The sequence below is a fragment of the Ammospiza nelsoni genome, chromosome 3 (genome assembly GCF_027579445.1).
Source record: "Ammospiza nelsoni isolate bAmmNel1 chromosome 3, bAmmNel1.pri, whole genome shotgun sequence".
Classification (NCBI taxonomy): Eukaryota; Metazoa; Chordata; class Aves; order Passeriformes; family Passerellidae; genus Ammospiza; species Ammospiza nelsoni.
In genome coordinates, this window is record NC_080635.1 from 59,374,848 (window position 1) to 59,395,637 (window position 20,790).

General features: G+C 41.2%; 1 protein-coding gene across 2 annotated transcripts in view; it reads left to right on the plus strand.

The window, feature by feature from the left end:
- The window catches only part of MOXD1 (monooxygenase DBH like 1), a 64,191-nt gene that overhangs the window by 12,633 nt on the left and 30,768 nt on the right, over nucleotides 1-20,790 (plus strand). Inside the window, exons 1-4 of one of the 2 annotated variants that reach the window (XM_059468930.1) lie at nucleotides 1,856-2,134; nucleotides 14,682-14,828; nucleotides 16,238-16,405; nucleotides 16,769-16,852. In XM_059468930.1, coding sequence (XP_059324913.1) covers nucleotides 1,856-2,134; nucleotides 14,682-14,828; nucleotides 16,238-16,405; nucleotides 16,769-16,852 — 678 coding nt within the window. Of the gene's footprint in view, nucleotides 1-1,855; nucleotides 2,135-14,681; nucleotides 14,829-16,237; nucleotides 16,406-16,768; nucleotides 16,853-20,790 lie in introns of those variants that run through there. The other variant, XM_059468931.1, reaches the window with a different exon arrangement.

The following is a 20,790-nucleotide window of genomic DNA, read 5'->3' on the forward strand; positions in this document are numbered from 1 at the left end:
CCATTGTGCTGTGCAGCCCAGCATGCTGTGTAGGATAGTCCATCACCCCTCCCTGTACTACAACATCCCATGTTGTGTACGGGCTCCTAAAATGTCATCAGCACCACCCTTACCAAACTGAGAAGTGCTGGAGTACTTCAAGTACATTTTGCACTCTTTTGTACAAATGCTTATACAATGCATGCTCTGGGAAGCACTAGCTGGACTTCAGTACCACCGCTGTGCTTTAAAGGCAGCAATTTTAAAGGCAGTACTAGATGTGTAATTCAATCATTCTTTTGAAGAGTGAGTTTGTCATCTCCATGTGATTGAAACTTTATCTAGGACTTTCTGTCATCTAAGAACATAATGCACAGTCTTATTTGAAAATTAAGAAAAAAGCTGTATTTAAGAAACATTCTTCATTCCTTCATTGTCCTTGCCCTCAGACAAGATAAAGATAAATGTGCACTTTTGGAACTGTGCTAAGGATCCCTCCCTCCTTTAGCACACAATTTTACAAAGGCTGAGTGCCCCCAGTTAGGTGCCAAGGTCACACCTTTGGCCTTGGCAGGGACTATCACACACCTGCAATTTCTCCTTAAATTAATCCATATCCACTTGCAGGTGTTAACAATTTCGTAGAGGAGAATCTAAACACTCAGCATCTCACAATTTTCTGTTTTGTCAGTAATATGAGTATTTGAAGTTACTGCTGTAATTGCAAGAACGGTCACACTAATCTATTCCCTCTAAAGATTGCTTTCATTTCACCAGTATTTAATTTTTTTCCCCCTCTAATTTCTTATGATGCCTTAGGTAAAAGTGATTTTTGGTGCTTATCCTTTTATAAGCATTTTCTTTTCTAAAAGTTGTTTTGTAGTTTGATATATCCCTCACATTACAATGGGTGGCTGTATTCTAGAAACTCTAGTGAGACTTGTGCTTTTAAGGGTCAATATGACTTCTTGTGATCCTTAACTTTCCCGTTTTGGGTGCCACGTTTTGGTTTTTTTTGTTTCCGTCCAGATCTGCAGAGGGCTGGGGAGCATTCCCCCAAGAGCATCTTTCTGCTCGTTGCTCTCGCCGCCGCCGCGTTGGTGATGCTGTGAGCAAGGGGAGGGAGGCAGCTGCTGCTGCTGCGGGAGCGCCGGGTCCGCATGGCCGGGCGGCCCGAGTGGCGGAGCCGCCGGGGCCGGCTGCGGGGGTGTCAAGGGACGCCAGCGCGCTTTTGAGATGTGCTTTTGTAGCCGTCTCAGTGCAAACCACTCGGGGGGTCCCCGTTTTCCACTTAAAATGCAAAAAGAACTCTCCCGACGGGGGATCTCCTGCTTAGCTCCGTCCGTCCGCCGCACCGTGCGCTCCTCGCACTGAGTGAGGAGGCGGCCGAGAGTGGGGAAGCGCTCCTTTGCCTCCGGGCTTCCTCCCGTGAATTCTTCCAGCGGTGTTAGGGTTGCCGGGAGGCCGGGGAGGTCTCCCGTCCACCGCCTTCCCTCCGCTCCCCTGGTCAGGGGGGGCGTTTTGGGTCGCTAACGCGAACTCCGAGCATCTCGGCGAGAAGCCCCCGCGGCCGTGCCCGGCAGGTGCTCCCGGCGCGGCGGGGTCCGGCACGGCCCCGATGGGGGCGCGGGCAGCGCCGGGCCGGGCGGGGGCGAACAAAGCGCGGCCGAGGGCGTGCTGCCCCGACGGGGCCGGCGCGGAGCCGCCCGCAGCGGGGGCGGGGTGACCGGGGCACCCGGCCCCCCTTCCCCACACACACACACACACACACACACACACGCACAGACACACAGACAGACACACAGCCCCCGCACACGCACACCGCGCCCGGACACACGCCGAGACGCACGGGCGGCCGCTGGTGCGCGGCGAGAGGATGCGGCCGCTGCGCCCCTGGGCGCTGGTGCTGGGCGGGCTCCTGTGTGCCTGGGCCGGGGCCGGGGCCGGGGCAGCGGCGCGGAGCTACCCGCACAGCGCGGTGCTGGACGGCGCGGGCGCCTACCGCCTGCTCTGGGGCCGCCGCGGCAGCGCCCTCGCCCTCCGCCTGGAGGTGCGCACCCGCGGCTACGTGGGCTTCGGGCTCTCGGCCAGCGGCGGCATGGCCTCGGCCGACATCGTGGTGGGGGGCGTGGAGAGGGGCCAGCCCTACCTGCAGGTAAGGCCCTGCTCCTTCCCCTCGGCCGCCGAGACGGGTCCTCCTTGTCCGCCCACTTTCCCCGCGCTGTCCCTCGCTCGGGACGCCCTTCTTTCCCTGCCCCACGTTTCTTCTGCAGCCTTCTCGTCCTGCATCCCTGCACCTCTTTACTTCTTCCTTCCACCCTTCGGGTAATCCCTATTCTGCCTTCCTTTGCCCTGGAGGAGACAGTTCTTTTCGATCCTCTCCTTGCCAACCTTCCCTCTAAACTTCTACATAGATTTCGTTGGAGGTGTCAGGTTTCTTTGCTCTTTACGCAGAAGATGTAACAGCCCTATCCTCTCTCCTTTGGGCACTCTCTCCTGCCTGCCCGCTGAGCCCAAACCCGCGGAGGGGAGGGATGGGAGGGCAGAGTCTCTCCCGGGGAGGTGCGGCACCTTTCCCTTCACCTTGCCAACAGCTGCTGGAGCTTGGCCCTGCTGGTGCCGCCTGAGCTTGCTCTCTCTAATCCCACCGGCATGAGGGCAGCATCCCACCAGCTTCCAAGCCTGCTGACGTCCCCTTCTGCAGGGGCACAGCCGGTGCTGCTCCTGTTCTTGGTGTTCCTCCTCTCCTCCCCTGGAAGTGTTTTGAGCCAGATGTTGGAAAGGACTTGCAGAGTAACCACTGGGAGGACTCCTGGTACATGTCCTTGGTCTGGCAAAGCAGCCTCAGAGGTGCCCAACTCTACTGGCATAATTTCCTTGGGATATTTTTGTAGTAGTCTGGATATTGTCAGGGCTACGTCTGGGAACAGGAGTGTGGAACAGAGGCCTTGCTGGTGCTTAGAGCAAGTCATCCCCTCCAAGAGGCACTGGTGGAGCAGGAGCTATGAGAGGGGAGGGGACCCACACCTTTTGTCCCATCTCATCAATCTGAGATCCAGCCAGCAGGAGTTGCTCTGGGGTCAGGGGAGAAGGGACAGCTTGTCCCACGGATGACTGAAAGGGCAAGCGGGCCAGGAATGACATGTGGTCACCCCCAGATGCTTGAATAAGTCAGAGCTGCAGTTTAAGAGCAGAGTGGTTGTTAGAGTATGGTCTAGAAGTCATCTGTCTTTCCTTCATTATGCTAGAGCTAGTTGACCTTTGAAGCTCCTGCTTAAATTTTAAATCCATAAGAATATGGATTTTCTATTCACAATTCACCATAAGAAAACAAAATGCATAATATGATCTCCCTACTGTTTGTCAAGGTTTTATAAAATCAAAACTTTTCCAGAAGAATTGAGCTTTCAGTACAAATATTTTCCTTTAAAATGTCTTTTTCTTTCCTCCATTCATTTGCTGTATGAAGTTTAGGCAAATATTTGTCTTCCTTAAGTACAGACCAGTGATTTTCAGAATATTGCTTTCTCCATATTTCAAAATGAAGATAATTTTTCTTGAAGTATAAATAAAAGACTAATAACAGTACAAAAACCCAGTCTAGGCTACTCATTGAGCAGTGAGCTCTTCACTCACAGAATGAAAGGCTTTCTGAAAGGCTTTGCAATTCTCAGAAGACACACCTATTAACCATTAAAAGAAACCTCAGCTTTTTTCCTGGTTAGTTCATAGATCCTGTTAGGGTAAAGCAAGTATTTTAGAGAGGCATCCAAACCTAGTGTAAAGACATCCAGTGGTGGAGGATCCATCACTTCCGTTGCTAGTTTGTGGCAATAACGAGTCTCTGCTGTTCCTGATTGCCAGGATTAGTTTGTCTTGGTTTAGCTTTCAGCTATGCATTTTCTCTACTATATTAAAAACTCTACTCCCCCTGCATACCGCCTTCATAAAGTTATTTATATACTGCAATCGAGACAATCAAGTCGCTGCTCCATTTTCTTTTTTGTTAAATAAATAAGCTGAGCTCTTTAGCGTCACAGGACATTTCCCCCAGCACTCACAGCACTTTTGTGGCTCTTTTCAGCACCCTTCACAGGTTTTCAGTATCTTTAAAAATGGCCCCATGCTAACTCCATTCTTCCAGCAGGTTTTATCCACCAGCATTCTGTTACAAATAGAAAAGGACTGTAGCCAATGCCCACCAATAGAAACCTACTGATATTTTTCCTGAAACACTAATTTAGCACATAAATTGTTATGCTAAGAGCTGTGAGTTATTTTGTTGCACATTTGAGCAGGTAAGAAGAAATACTTTCGTCATGCTTGCTTGCCACGTGAGGCTTGCTCCATCCCCGTTCCTTCTTCAGTTCTAGGGAGCATGGTTTCTTTCTAAACAGAACTGAGGTTTTTTTAAAGTTGCTTGGTTAAAATTTTTCCATACTTGCACCAACAAGGAACGGCCAGAAACAAAGATGATCAACAAAATTTGTCCAGAGGCTTTTTCTGGTCAGGCAGCAGGGATTGCCAGAAAATGAACAAATTGTTCTAGGATGTTGTTCCAATAATATCCAATTCTTCACTTTACTGGACAAACAAATACAGTTAATATTTTAAAAATACATTCTGTGTTAAGTGTAGACCATCATAATTTAGATTATCACTACTGAAAAAGATTTTTTCATAGATAGCGCCCTTGAAAGTATGTGGTTTTATGCCTAGCTGAACTCCATGAAATATGTACACCCTATAATGAATGAACTTACTTTTCTTTTTGGTTTTAGAAATATGTTTTTATTCCATGACCATCTGTTGGAAAATGTGCATCGTGGTCTAAACTCTTAGAGGGGTCATTTTTTGGTTTCTTTGAAAGTTTTGAGATGCTTGTTAGTGGCCTGACATTCAGATGTTCTGAAACACCTTTATAGCCTTTCAAGTGGGCATTGAAATTGCTAGTCCCTTGGGTCAGTTTTGCCTTTTTTCCCCCCCAAATTCTCTCACCTTCTTTAAAAATAGAAAGTGTTCTCAGAGGTAAGAGTTCTCTTCTGGGAATAAACATGTAAATATAGTTAGACTACAGCTGCCAGTTAGGGTAAAAGCACATAATCCTGTCTGTGGAAGATCCATGTATTGGGGTAGAGGAAAACTGCCAGCTAGTTTTCAGAGAAAAGAAAAATATTGTTTCCTCTGGCATTTAGTCTTTATCCTCTCAGTGCAAGTAAATGCTATTACCACCATCAGCAGGCAGTGTTTGCCTTGAAAAAACTCAAAGTCCTGGATATCCTGGGTTGGATTTTACTTTCTCAATTTTCAGTGTATCCTGAACTTGGGTGCAATGAGCTGTTGGTTTTGGTTTGCTTTTCCATGTTGGAGCTGCATTTAATCTGAAAGGGTGTCTGACATAAGGAAAGGCTAAAACAATTTGGAAGCCTATGGCTTAGTTTTGTCTAAATATATCAAGATGGAAAGTGTTATGATGTCATGAAAGAAGAAGAAAAAGTTTTTTGAAGAGCATTGGAATGATCAGGGAATTATACATTTACAGTCCTAACATTTAAGAAGTTTGATACTTGAAATGGGAACCTTAACATACTTTGGGAGGACATAGAATGGATATGTGTACACATACATGCATGACTTAGTGCTTTGTCATGAGGGAGGCATCTCCATCAAGCAGAAGGAGAAAAAGGAGATCAGGCTGTTCTCACACACTACTGAGAGCCTGTGGTGTCAGAGCAGCAGATTGTATGGTGTTTGGCTGAGCATGTTTGAGAACAAGAAGATGCCAATGGGGGTCGGTATTGGAAAGCTGGGAGCTGTCTTTGTCTCTGTAGGGAGGAGCTGGACTTAGGAGAGTTCATTCTTAGCAAAATGTTACCTTGAAATATTTCCATGGTCATTTGCAGCATGTGTTACTCTTCATACAAGATCTTGGGGCAGCCTTAGATTTTATGTCTAGTTTTCTTAATTCTTTTTTTCTTTTCTTCTTTTTTTCCTTTTTTCCTTTTTTTTTTTTTTTTTTTTTTTTTTTTCCTTAATGCATCTCTTTTGTGCTTATGAATTGACACAGCATGCATTTTCTTGCTAGACCCATGCCTTTTCCTTGGTCTCCACCCCTGTCTGGAATTGTGCATCCCCACCCACAGCACGTAGCTTCTGAGAGCCCCATTTTGGGGAGAGTAATCCTCCTTGATGAATGCCTATTTTGTGCAAGTTATACAAGAGGGTTGCATTGTTAGAATCTTCTGTTGAACTTGCACAAAAATAGTCCCTACTCAGGGTGAATAGGGACTGTATGTCACTAAAAAGTACTTTATTATTCATTAGAGCCCTGCTTGTTAACTGTCACCCAAACTAAAGAATATCTGTTATCAAATGTATCCCATAGAGTTAGCTTAATTGCTCACAGGGAGGTACTTGGAAGAGATTTTAAAGGACAGAAAACAGTGAGCATTTTCAGTACTTAACGATATGCCGCTTTTAAGTGCACTCATGCCAACAGCAACAAAAGAAGTGTTTAGAAAACAACTTGAAAGGCAGCAAGAGAGAGATGCGAAGCGAGTGCCACACTGACATATCTCAGTCGGTGTTTTGTTGGAGGTATTTCATGCCTTTGGGCATCGGGGCAGAATCTCCAGATGACTAATGTCTCCCTCTTGGCTTCCGTGTGGGGCATAAAGAGACACTCCAGTGTACATCTCCACTGGCTGGGTGCTTTGTAGTTCCCTTTGAGAGGTACAATAGTTAGGACAAGGAAGCAACAGTAGGTGAACAAAAGATGAGAAGAATTCTGAAGCTTGTAATTTGCAGGCCTTCAGGGGACTGTTTTCAAGTGTTTGGTTGGGATTTTTTTTTCTTTTTTCTTTTTTTTTTTCTTTGCCATATTTTTTGTTCTCCTTTGGATTTTGGAAACACCAAGAAAATGAAATTTTCTCACATCTCCCCAAAAATATGGAATTTTAGCCACTGTGAGTGATGCAAAGACTTAAAATACTGGGGGGATGATTTAATTCCCAATATAAACAAGTACCACAGAAATAGGAAAGGGAGGAAGGGAGATTTTCTAAGGCAGATCCAGAAATTTTGGGAACAAATATCCCTAATTGTTGTGCTTGAAAATCCCCTAAGTGTTTTTAATCTTCCTCATAATTGAAGTAATTAAAATAATTAAACCCAGAAAACTTGTACCGAATAAATGTGGCTCCTATGTAAGGAATGTTCCTTGTGATAAACTGCAGTTCTAAGATTGTATCATGCAGTATCTCCTCATTACTGATTTTCTTCCCCTTAAAACACTTTGCTACATGTTTTGTCTAGTCTCTTTCTGTTAGGACAGCCTTTAATCTAGCTTTATATTTTCTGATATAGCTGGAATATAAACTCTTAAATTGGCATTTATTCTTGATGTAAAGACTTGTATAGGGCCTTGGGACTCCACCACAATGTCAAATTATCCATGTCAATATGCAATGTCATTGTAATGGGGTGACTTTATGATGTGGAATTGTATCCCCATTTGTCTTTTCAGCCCAGAAATAAGTTTTTGCACCTTTCAGACTAGATCTGAGAGTGAAGGGGGGGAGAAGGAGAAGTGGTGGATTGTCTGAGGTGACTGTATTCAAAAACATAGAGATGAGAGCTTCAGCATTCCTGCTCACAGACTGTGTTGCCTGCAGCATGAACAGCAGGAGAGAGCTCTCCTTTGGTTTGGTTAGGGTGGTTTCTTTTGAGCTAGCTGAGGCAGAGAAGTACCTTGGACTGTGGCTTTTCTTTTTCTTGGAACTGACTGGCTATGCTCTGGATCAAAAAATCCAGAACACCGGGAGCTCACACCTGTGGCTCACTGGGGCCTGGGACATGGCATTTTCCAGCACAGGAGGGACTGATAAGAGACTGAGCAAACCAAGCTACAGCCCATCACAAGGACTCCCTGAATTTGCCATCTCTTCAGGACAGCAAGAGGTTTTATTGTTTGATATTATTCAATTTTTATGCTTGTGAATACTTTGTTTGCTAAATAAATGTTTTTCTTCCACTTTTCTCCCAGGAAATCTTTTCCTGAAGCAGTTGGGGGAGGGGCAGCTGGAATCTGCTTTCTAGAGGAACCCCTTTGGAAGTTTCCTCCCAAATTTGCCCTAAACCAGGACAGTCATATTTCAACCTCTAGCCACTAGTGCCTCTCATACCTTCTTGTGCTAAGATAGACAGGTCTCCACACTTCAGTGTTTTCATTTGTGTGCAGAGAAAGTGATGTGTTTTACTTCTCGTGAATTTCACAAAAACAAAGGGATTCCACTGCCAGCTGTAAGCCACCCTGGGCACCATTTAACTGGATATAAGAAATATACACAAGTGTATTCAAGTGAATATACGCTTCTATAAGAAGTATAAGAAATGTAAGAAGATATTCTTCTATTCTCTCGTATAAGAAATATACAGAAGTGTATTCAAGTCTGAATGAGAAAAGGCATATTTCTAAGTAAATAATTGTGTTTCATGTATAAAAAAATACAAGCCCTCTTTTGTGAAGAAAATATATGAACGTACACACATATACAGGCATTATCTGTTTCTGTAAATACACAAATGGAAATGTGTGTCTTTGTGTATATGTTTAGGTCTGCATTTAAAGTACAGACACACACGCACAATCATTTGTTAGAGATAAAAACTTTCTGTCCTTGTCAGAGTTAGTAGTGCACCTGAAGTAAATAACCCACAACCTAGTGTATGTCAGCCAGTTTAACCTGAGTTGTACCAAGAATTGTGTACAGCTTCTCAAAACTGCCCATGTGAGCGAGATCCAGGCTTCCTAGCAAGGACTGAATCCCTTCTGATAATCTGTTGTGTAGGTAAAAATGTAAAACAAAAGAACCCAAACCCACACCCCCAACCTCCCAAAAACCCACCCACCCAAACAACCAGAAGCAAACAAAAAACCTCCTGAACAAAAGCCAATGCAACATGCTCCCACCCCCCCTAAACTAATAAATCAATTATAAACAGACTGCCCATGGGACAGTGGCTGTGAACTTACTGATCCCAGTTACTTTAGGAACGTACTGCAACTACTTGATTGCTGTTGCTGTACCCTTTTGTATGGTTATTTTTTCATTTGCAACCAATCTCAAGATTGGTTCAGTCAACTGGAATGCTCTCAAGGTGTTCTTGTACAGAACAGTGATGCTTTCAGGCTCCTGCCTCATGTTTGGCTGCTGTGAGTGGGCTCTGCTTTTCCCCAGCATAAGAACATAGTAAGATCTTTGCCTGAAACTCAAGCTGAAATTTATTTGAGGTTGCAAAACAGTTTGGTTTGCTTATTTGTAAACTCATACTCTGTTTGGTTCTTGCCAAATACAGTGTAAAACCAGCTTCTTTTAGGTGGTAACATCTAGCGTGTACTGGAACCTTGAGCAGCAGGATTCCATTTAAATTGAATGCAACAATAAAAAAAAAAGAGAAATGTTAACCACAGTTATTTTTTTTGGAAACCCAGAAAGGCATAACTTGGTGCTTATTTCAAACAAATGTTTGGTTCCATTCTTTTCATTACTGTAGCAGTTTATCCAGCCTATTTATACTAAGATAAATCCTCTCCTACACCAACTTTCATCTTTGTTACAGCTTCATGATCCTTTTTGCCAAGCTTCTCTTTGGTCCTGGTCATTGGCATCAGCTTGGTAATTTGGGGATTGTTCTAGGGTGACTTTATCATGCTTGTATCCCCAATTGTCTGTTCTGTTCATGCTGGATGTTAAGTTCTGCACCTTTCAAAGTAGATCTGAGAGTAAAGTGGGGAGAAGGAGTGGAATGTCTGAGGTGACTGTATTCAAAAGCAGAGATAAGAGCTTCAGCGTTCCTGCTCACTGTGGTGTCTGCAGCATGGAGAGAGCAGGAGAGAGCTCTCCTTTGCTTTTTAGTTAGTTTTTAGCTAGCTGAGGCAGAGAAGTTCCCTGGACTGTTTTCTTGGAACTGATCAGCCTGCTTTGGATCAAAAAATGCAGAAAAACACCGGGAGCTCACACCTGTGGCTCACTGGGGCCCAGGACATGGCATTTTCCAGCGCAGGAGGGATGGATAAGAGATTGAGTGAGCTGAGCTACGCCCCACGAAAAGGACTTCCTGAATTTGCCATCTCTTCAGAACAGCAAGAAGTTTTATTGTTTGATATTATTCAATTTTTATGCTTGTGAATACTTTGTTTGCTAAATAAACAGTTTTCTTCCACTTTTCTCCCAGGAAATCTTTTCCTGAACCAGCTGGGGGAGAGGCCACTTGAATCTGCTTTCTAGAGGAACCCCTTTGGAATTTTCATCCCAAATTTGCCCTAAACCAGGACAGTGATGTTTCAAATTCCATGGATTGGCTGCAGAACATCAGTGAGGACAAGTAGAAAGATGGCTTATTTTCCTGTCATTTCTCGTTCCTGACTTGTCCCTTTTTCCACTTTTGAGTGTTAGACTGGTGCTGGAGCAGCAGTGATGGCCCAGTTAGAGAAAGGCAGTGCACATAAATGGGGTGGCTGAGTTTCTCACAAGCTGAGCTCATGAGGCAATTGCTGGATGGGGCCACAATCTGAGAATTATTTTATGCTCCTTGAGGTTGAAAGGTGATATATATAATTTAGGACGGGAAACTGATATCATAAACAAAACAATCTTGTGCATTGTAAAGGTCTGGGGGGAGAGTCCCATAAACACCTGTTTCAGTGTGTGATGACAGCTGGTGGGGCTTTTGGGGTCAGGCTTCCCTCTGCAGCTGTGCTTGCATTCTCAAAGGAGAAACCAGCATCTTTTCACATCCTTAAGAAATTACTCTCCCTGACTGTTTGTGGAACAGAAATCAGAAACCATATATACCTCAAAGTATTTTTTTTAAGAAGGAGAGTGGCTAATAGTATCTGAAAAACAGTATAACATGATCTGCCGCACATCTGGAAAAGAGCATAAAATATCTTGTAATGTCAGGAAGATTTTTCATTTTCCATATCTTATTTCAACTTTTAGGTAATGTGAGGAAGGAGATACTTAATTATTTGATGGATTGCACAACTTAGTTCAGAGTTCAATATGCCATTTTATGCAATATCATCAAAGGGTGTACAACAAATTTAAACGTTTCACATGTAAACAATTTACATACCTAAATCCTGAAACAGACATCTTTGTTATCATGTAGCATGACCAATAACATTTGTGAAGCTTTTTAAACACTTAGTCTTTAAAGAACCAATAGAAAAATATAGTTACTTTATTCTTTTCTTTAACTAATTCCTAAAGTTCTGTAAAGCTGATGTGTAATTTGAAAACTTTATTAAACATATGATATATAATTTTTGTGTGGAGAACCTGGATACAAGTACAGAATCAGTATATAAAACCATATTGTGGGTTTTTCCACATACATGAGAGTGTTTTAGAAATCCAGTTTGCAGGACTTGACAATTCCTGTAGATCTGTTGGAACTTCATGAAATTCAGGGGACTTGTATCAGTATAATCTACCCTACAAAAGACACAGGTTTTCTGCCTAACTGTCTGGGGTAGCAAAACCAGCTCTGTGTAAAAAAAGATTGTACCATGTTAGAGCCTTTTTCTGCTTGTTGGGAAGGATAAACTGTTCCAGTACGAAGTCCATTTTAGAACTATCTGTGATAGATATCAAAGCTCTGCAATACTGTGGATTAAATCATCCCACGGCTTTACAGAATTAAATAAGTGAAACTTGTGAATTTGGATAAGCTCTGTGTTATAGTAGTCGGGACCTGGGAGAGTTTCAAATTAAATTTATATTCCTTTAGTTTAACTGAAACCCAAATGCCCAGTTTACCCTCTCTGGGTTCTGGTAGATCCATCCTCTGTACTGCCACATTTCAAAGGCCTTCAGAGCTATACAGCTTTCTCCTTTGACTAGATAAAAGAGTGGAGTGTAGGCAGTCCAAATGTGATGGTTTTAATTGCATTTGCACCAGGACTTTTGGCAGCAGGACTTTATTTTTATTGTTCTACTCTGAAATGAACCATAGAATATATATAGCAGTACAGACATATATCTACATAGATATATGTAACATTTTTTTACTTTTCCAGATGGCAGGTTTTTCCAAATTGTGGCTGAAAAAGATGTGGCATCGCAGATTGTCACTGTGTTGTCATTTTTGAAAACCTTTTGTTCATTCTGTTTTGTACATAAATGCATCTTAAAGGCTTTTAAGCTTTGATGAGTAAATTGAGCAAAGTCTACATCGTTTGACTTAAAATCTTCTGTGTGAACAGAGAGAGATTCATATGGTTCCTGGACAATGTGGCATTATTTTGTTTTAAAACTGGAACACAAACCATTTTCATGTGAGAGGTTGAGCAATCAAATTTTGAGTTGTTCAGGCTTTTTGTTTTTGCTGTTTTATGTTGTTGTTCTTTGTTTTATTTTGGGGGATTTTGTTGGTGGCATTTTTTGTGTGACATAATTTGATTTTATTTTTATGATGAACGTCTGGATAATTTTCAACAAAGGAAGTAAAAATAGCATTAGCTACATCGAGCCACCAAATAATTTCAGGTGAAATCACTGAAATCAGCAAGGTTCTGTTCATTTTTGACAGCAGGGTTGGGCACCCAGTGCCTGAGCAGGCAGCAGTGTGAGTTCCCAGTGCAGTTCTCATCCCATGGGGAGCAGCCTGGTCCTCTCTGGGGGCCTGGGATTTGGGGCCACCTTCCCCAAAGCATTCACCAGCCATAAAATGGGCCCCTCTTGGTGAGCCAGAACTGTGACCTGTCTGTGACTGTCATCCAGCTGGGTGAGATAATTACACTGACAATCACGTTATCAAGGCATATCTGAGCTTACTCCTTAATTACAGAACTTCTTTGCATTATTGTTGCATTCTTGCCTCAGGCTCATGGAAATCAGGACTTTATCAAAGGGGTTTTTTTCTGGTTAGACCTGTGTCCTCTAGACTTGTCATGAAATTGTGAAGTTTACCACAAAACATTTGAGTGTGCACATCTTTTCTTCACATTTCTCAGCTTTCCTTCACACTGGTTTCAGGCAGAGACTTTGAGTCTGTTCACATGAGCAAAAGTTGCTCTTGAATTTGTATTCCTCAATATTTCAAAGTGTGGGGGCATTCACTAAGAATGTGTTCCTCCAATTTAAGGTAACATTTAAGAAAAGATATCGCACTTCAATAAAAACTGATGTTCACAGGGTTACAATTCTTGTCCAGGCAAACGCTTACTAAAAGATGGAAATGGAGATTCCACAGAAGAGTGTTTTCAGAGCAGGAATTGTACTAATGCATAGGCAATACACTGCCTCTTCCCAAGTTCTGATGCATGGTAAAAGTAGAGGGTTTTGATCCCATAAAGTATCTATCTTCAAAGAACCATTGCAAAACAATGTTATTATTTCTGTCTGGAAAACAGCAAATCCAAGTTATTTCTCTAAACCAATACAACTCATCAGTTCACTTTCTTTCAGGTCCCAGGCCTGTGTTTTGCTCTTTTTAGTGATTATTTTTCCATTTGCCTATTCTCTCATGTATGTACTTAATCATTTGTATTTGTAAGAAGTGGTGACAGGAAAAGAAGAACTTCCTGGTGTCTTGCCCACACACAGATTTCTAGGGTGGAATTAAGTTTAAGATTACAGCTCCTAAATGACCCTTTAGTGAATTAATGAAGTTTCAGTTATTTTTTTACTGCTATCAAAATACTTGGACATAACCTTTTACTGTTTTTCAGATTGGTTACCTCAACCTTAATGAAAGAGGAAAGTTAGAAATGTCCAAAAGTGAACAGAGGTCCAAGCAGATAGAGAAATAAATGCCTGACCAGACAGTGCTGCATTATTTTGCAAAGACACCACACAATTAATGGTGTCTGCCAGTAGCCTGTTTGGCATGAGAAATACATTGCTTACTTAAAAGACTCTTCCCTACCCCAAAGCAAGCAGAAACAGCCTAAAACCCCAAGGAGGGTGACCAGAGGAGGTGCTTCTGAGGCAGTGGCCAGCCCTTCCTAGGTGGCCAGGGTGGGAGGAGAGGGAGGGACGGGTCCCAGCTGCAGGAATCCGGGGTGAGGAGGTTAATGACCTGACATTGCTGCCATGCTACTCCTTTGTGCTGGGCCTCTGCAGAACCCTGGATGGGAAGCATCTTTCTTACAAACAGCTCCCTTGCCTCTTCCAAAACCTCAACCTAATCCCAGCAGCTTTTGTATGAAATGAGCACTTTTCGTGCTAGTTAAGCCGTAGGGTTTCTGGTTCCAGTCAATGTTCATTCAAGAGGTTTGTTTTTTGTGGGAAAGAAAAAAACATAGGAAAAGTTGTGAAAAAAAGGAGTGACACTATTGTTGATGCAAATATTAAGTGAATTTCATTCTCTCTTTAATTTCTCCCGGAGCTCATGACATCCCAGTTATGATAAATAAAGCTTCTTGGTTGCTGGATCCAACCTTTATTTCTGCAGTTGCATACAGGCAGCATGTTGCTAAAATTACCTAAAGCATTCTTGAAGCTGTTTATCAGGAGGGTTGCTTTCTTGGAGATTTTGTATAAAAAATAGTTTAGTGCCACCTCAAATTTAATGTTTAATTCAAAACTGACACTGCAGAAATTTACATGATTTGAAAAAGGCTTCAGTACTGTACATCGAGTTTCCTTTTTAATATTATATTCTAATAATGGGCCACCTTTCTTTCATAACAGGATTATTTTACAGATGAAAATAGAGTACTAAAGAAGGACCCTCAACAGGATTACCATCTGGAATATGCCATGGAAAACAGTACACATACAATACTGGCTTTTAGCAGAGAGCTGCACACTTGTGACACAAATGACAAGAGCATAACGGTAAGAGTCTCTGACTCTATGTAGAGAGATGAAATAATTAACACAGGATAAATGTGTGTATGGTTATTAAGCTGGTAATTGAAATATCTTTTTAGTAAAAGGACAGAATTAGAGAAATTCACTTTCCTGTTTGCTCAGGTAAAATACTCGCGCTACTTTTTTTAAACTATTATGTTTAAATTTCAGCTTTCTTTGTTTTTGTACTTTAATACATTATGTTCTGTAATTTCTAACAAGTGTACACAAGATAGAAATAGATACTTCTGCGCCATCAAGTCCTATATGCCATTGTTACAACCATTCAAGGGAGGCCAAATTGGGAAATACTTTTAAGATTCTGCACTAACTTTTAATTGATCTAAAAAACAATTTTTTTAAAAAATTGGAGAATATATATTTAAAGGGTCTGTTTGCTTTATTTCTTTATTCAAAATTAAGAGTGAAAAAAACTATGGTAAAACTTCCCATGGTAAAATAATTGTCATGGTAAATTCTTCTGTTGCCCTAGGGATTGCTGCGCTATTTCCTAAACATAATCTTAAATTACATGAAGGTGATGACTTTGGTATTGGAAATGACAGAAAGGTTAGAGAGATTTGCAAGGCGGCTTTCTCTGCTTTGGCTTGTTTACTTCTTCTTTTAGAGGCATTACTATAGGAGTAAAACACTATATTAATTATCTGTGTTTTTACAATATATGCAATTATAGCAACATGAGAGGCTGAAAATGCAGGAAGCAAATGCCACCTGTATAAACCACCAGTTTCCCAGGCAGTCAGTGGGTCTCTGGTTTGCACACCTGCTCCAAATTCTCAGTATAATTTAGCATTTTGAGACACTTCAGGATTTATTATAGCACTTAGTCTCAAGGGTCATTCTTGTAATCTGAGAATCGTTTACAGAGAACTGATCTGTATAGTGGCTGTAGATTGATTTTTAATATGTAAATCTGTTCTGTAATTGAATGTTAATTTTCCATAACATCTAAGGACAACAATTCACTGAAGGTGTTCACATCTTCACAGACTTGAGCCTGGAAAATGTCTGGCGGGGAAACATTCTGGTTGCTGATCAAATAAGTAACATCTCTAGAGAAATGTTTGTAATGCATTTAGCTTGTTACTTCTTTATGAGTCTTTTCTGCCATTTGAAGATATGATTTCAGTTCACTACATTAGGGAAGGAGTCTTTCAGAGAACAATTTAATTTCTGTGTATTTCCAGTTAACCCACTGAGTATAAAACATTATTTATTTCAAAGGCCAAATTCTGTAGGTAGATGACTGCTCCTCTAGGATACATTGTCATTGCTTAAATACACCTGTGTCACAGCTATTGCAGGAATTATAGGAACTGTGTAAGGAAGATGTTGCTCCTATCCCTTGTGGACATTCTGCTTTGATTTTTCAGGAGAGCACAGTGCGGGTAATATGGGCCTACCACCACAAAGATATGGGAGAAGCAGGGCAAAATTACCACGGATCGAATCGTGGTACAAAGAGTCTGCGCCTGCTGAACCCGGAGAGAGAGGAAGTCTCGTCCGCCTCTTTGCCGTACTTTGACTTGACAAACAAAGACGTAAGTTACTCCTACATGATGTAGAAACCTCCATGCTGTGGGTTTCTGTGGAGAAGGGAATAAGGCAGTAGCCAAAGCCTTGACTCACACAACGAGTAGTGTGACTTTTATATGTAGATTAAACATAAGGAAGAAATTCTTCACTGTGAGGTTGATGAGGCTTTGGAACACCCTGCCCAGAGAAGCTGTGGATCCCTGGAAGTTTTCAAGGGATGGGGCTTTGAGCAGTCTGGTCTAGTGGAAGGTGTCCCTGCCTAAAGCAAGGGGATTGGAACTGGATCTGGACCGCTAAGGTCCCTTCCAACCCAAACCACTCTGTGATTCTATGATAATACTGTGTTTGTGCCCTTTTTATTAAGACAGGTGCCTGTGCCAGACAAGGACACAACATATTGGTGCCAAATGTTTAAGATTCCTGTACAACATGAAAAGCATCATGTGACAAAGGTGAGTGATTCAGACTCAGAAAATTTAGAGGAATTTAGAGTATAGTTACACTTCAAATCAGTTCTTGCACTTTTGAAGTTTTTTTCACTGCTTACTGGAGGGAAACAAGACCTCTTCCTGTATTCACAAATATGGATCAAGTGTTTGTGTATGTGAGCCCAGAAACTTGCTCAAGTGTGCCCTTCAAACTGCCTTGAACAGTGACAGAGCCTCTTTCTTGCTGTTCTTTTCTCCTTCATCCTCTCTCCCACAAGAAAATGAGGTTGAAAATTATTTGTGTCTGTAAATATTTCTGACAAGGACTAAGTAAAATTGTCTAAAAGCATGTTACATCAAGTTTTTACTTTTATATAGGAATTTAATGAATTTTTTTGAACAGATAGTAATTTTAAATTTAAAAAATAATTAAATGGTGGTGTTTGTTTAAATAAAGGGCCAGGTTCTTATTTGATTCCAGTCGTCTTTCTTGTGATGACCAGTGTGGAGCCAGGGTACATCACATAAGAACACACACCAGTGTTTTCAGCAGTTTAAAACCTAAATATTATTTCAAAAAGAGATGAACATTGCTGTTTATTTAAAAAATAATGAAAATGTGTAAATAAACATTCACACAAAGCTCACCAGGATCCTAGGTGACTTGAAAACTCATATGCATAAACATGTTTTCCTATAACACATTCTGTAACTTTTCTTTCTATTTTAAATTGAAAGCTTGAGTGCTGAGGGAAAGATGATTCTCACATTTCTCCCCAAAAGCAATATACTGAAGACCTAATGAAACAACAAATTCTTATTTTTCTAATATGCTGAGGATAGCTCAGTGAGATAGTTCTGGCCCTTATTTTATCTTTCTTTGAACCCACAGATCCATTGTGTAGAATTCTACTTCTTCTGTTTTGTTACAATTGTCATATTTCTTCAGTGCATTCAGTAAGACTGAAATTTTTAATTAATTCAGAGAACTTTAACATGTGATATCAATGTCTGTATGATAAATACTTTTAATTACTCTGAAATATTGCATGTTTCTACACTTTATCAGAATGAACAATTGCAAGGCCCAAATTTCTGCCTTCAGATACTTGAGCTTTAATCACATTTGTGACAGCTACTTTCACTGTATGAAATAGAGAATTTGTTGTGTTATAATATGTATGTCAAGATCCCTAGTTTTTCTGCTTTAAAGTAAGAGACCTTTAAGATGGTAGTATAGAAATCAAGCTTCTCATGTTAAATTTGGTGGAAGTTGTAGGTATTTGCTGCTTTGCTAAAAAAGTTCCCCGGAAGTATTAATTATTTATAATTTCTGATTTTATTTTCTAAATGCTTTGCATGACTGCACATACAGTTGCTCAGTCCTTAAAAAATAGTGTTTGGTTGAAGCTAAAACAAGATTTTAGCTCAGAAATACACTGGTTGATTTTTCAGGATAATTTTATATTCTTTGTTTTTACAATAATGGTTAAAAAATATTGAAGTTTTAGAAGTCATATTTTCAAATGAGCATCTATTTTATAAGGTTAAAAATTAGAGTAAAACCCTCAGTGATTTTTCCATCTTCACAAAAGCAAGAAAATTCGATTTTGTGGCTTAAAAATTTTTAGAGAGGGAAAAATGAATACAGAAAGAGAGTAGATTTAAGTAGGAACACTTCCATAGCCTTTCTTCTCTGGGGCACAACTTATATTTTCCTTTAAGTGGCACTTTCAGATGCCACATAGAGGGTTGTTGTGGAATTGTATCTATGTGCTCTTGCAAACTGATAAAACATTTCCTAAAGCCTGCTGATACACAAAGGATGGGGCTTATGGCTACTGGGGGAGATATTAGCTGTGCAAACAGAGCTTGAGTTCCACAAAGGGGAGGGCGGATGAGCTCTCTGCCCTGATCAAACTGTCCGGGTTAGTTAAATACTTACATGGATGTTGATGCTGGATTCCCTCTGTAGCACAGTTTTCACACAAACCTACGCATCTCATTTTTGCAGACAGAAAAAAAGAGGTGTAGACATGGTGCAAATTTGTCTGTGGCATAACTTAGCCTGCTTCAGCAGTGTACATGTGAGCTGGCTTTGGCCATTTCTGTGCTCCTGTATGGTTCTGTGGAGTGTTGGACTGCTCAGTTTGGCTCTTGCTGGACAATGTGTGCCATCAACAGTATGTACACTGGTGTGTAAATCTGGTGGTGACCTGGGATCTCAAGGAGGTGCATCAGCCACAATTGGAATTTTTTTTCCTATGTTCCACCATTCTCTTTCTTCTTGAAAATTGCTCTGAGCACTTTATAACCAAGTACTTCTTAAATATCAGTTTCATCTGGAAAGCATGATGTTTTACTGAAGGACACTGAAAAAAAATTAGACCTGTCATTAAAGGTAGAGGTCAAGACTTTTAATTGTCTCTGGTTAACAAATACCAGATTCTGAATTCAGATTCTGAATTTAAAGCGTTTTTAATGTCTATTAAAGATGCATTATTTAAAAAAATATTGTCTTTAAACCAGAATATATTTAAGGTATTTACAAATACGTTTTGTAAATACAATCTAATGGTGCCAAAGCTGGCTACCTGATAACACATGGGTCTTAGGGTTCACCTGCAGTAATGTTTTAGTTTCTTCTGTTTGCACAAGATGAAGAAATAACTAGTGCAAGAGATCTCAGAACTAATCAAAGATAAATTATGTAAGACCTTAGGTCTTTTCTTTCTCTTTAGATAATATTCATGTTACTTTCCAGGAATCACAGGTAATGGGAAACAGCATATTTTCATTGATCAAGCTGCTCTACGTGATATGTAAATTGTGCAACAGATAAGATTGTAATCTTCTGTTCATTTCAGAGGTAGAATAAGGACATGGACAAGTAATTTCTCCTTATTCTGCATTTACTAATGGAGAACAGATCTTCACTGGAATAAAGGGACAGACATTCAGGTTTAGAACTTCTCTGTTAAATCTTCTTTTGTGTCACATTTCTTGCAACATTCTCTTCAGGGAAGAGATTGTGTCTTCCTCCTACATGTCCCTACAATGCCTTCTGTTTCTAATGCCTCCAGGAACTTCTGGAGAGACAGCTCATAATGACATGACTGCTAAGAAATGAAACAGAATAGGACAGCTTCTCAATAACTGGGCATAATAGTCAGTTATGCTATAAATGACAATAGTGATACAGGAAACAACCAAAACCTGGCACTGAGCTGGTTTTGTGGCTCTAACGGTTTGCATCACTCCTCAGCTTTAAACTGCCTACCTGGCTGAATTGTTGCTCCTTAAAAATTTATTAAACTTCTATAGGATTTTCCCCCAGAGCATTTTCTATTAACAGAACTAATTGTAAGGGTAATAGGTAAATTTTGAAAATAATATATGCAGAACAGATGAAAGGGCTTGCTTGGAGGTAATAGCAGGAATTCAAATCAGATATTTGCAGGATGGCCCTGCAGTGGTCCCAGAGTGGTGGACTTTGGCTGCTCTTCACATGGAGAGCACTCGGCTGCCTGTCTGCAAACTCCTCCTGCAGCTCTATTCTAACATTATAACTGTGCATTGACCTGTTCTGCTGCTCTGAGCTTCAGGCAGTGCTGTGTGCCTCAGGCTCTCTACCCAGGGGATTTTCACTTTTCTAACATGCAGAAGTTAGCTAGGAGCTTTCTCAGAAGTAGGTTTCTTAGAAAAATGCATTCCACTTATTAGCCCAGACTTTCTGGCGATGGGTTTAAGACTATGTCTTGCTGGGATTATTTGCAGTTCTCTGTAAATGTCATTATTCCGACTGGTCTTGAATGTGCCCTTTAATCACATTCCTAAAGAAAATTCTCTGGTTTCGCCAACTGCACCTCAGGAAGAAACTCCACTCCAGCAGGACCTCTTAGAAGGAGGGAGAGCGGGATCCACTGGTAGAGCAGACATCCAGGCAGGTCCACACACCTACC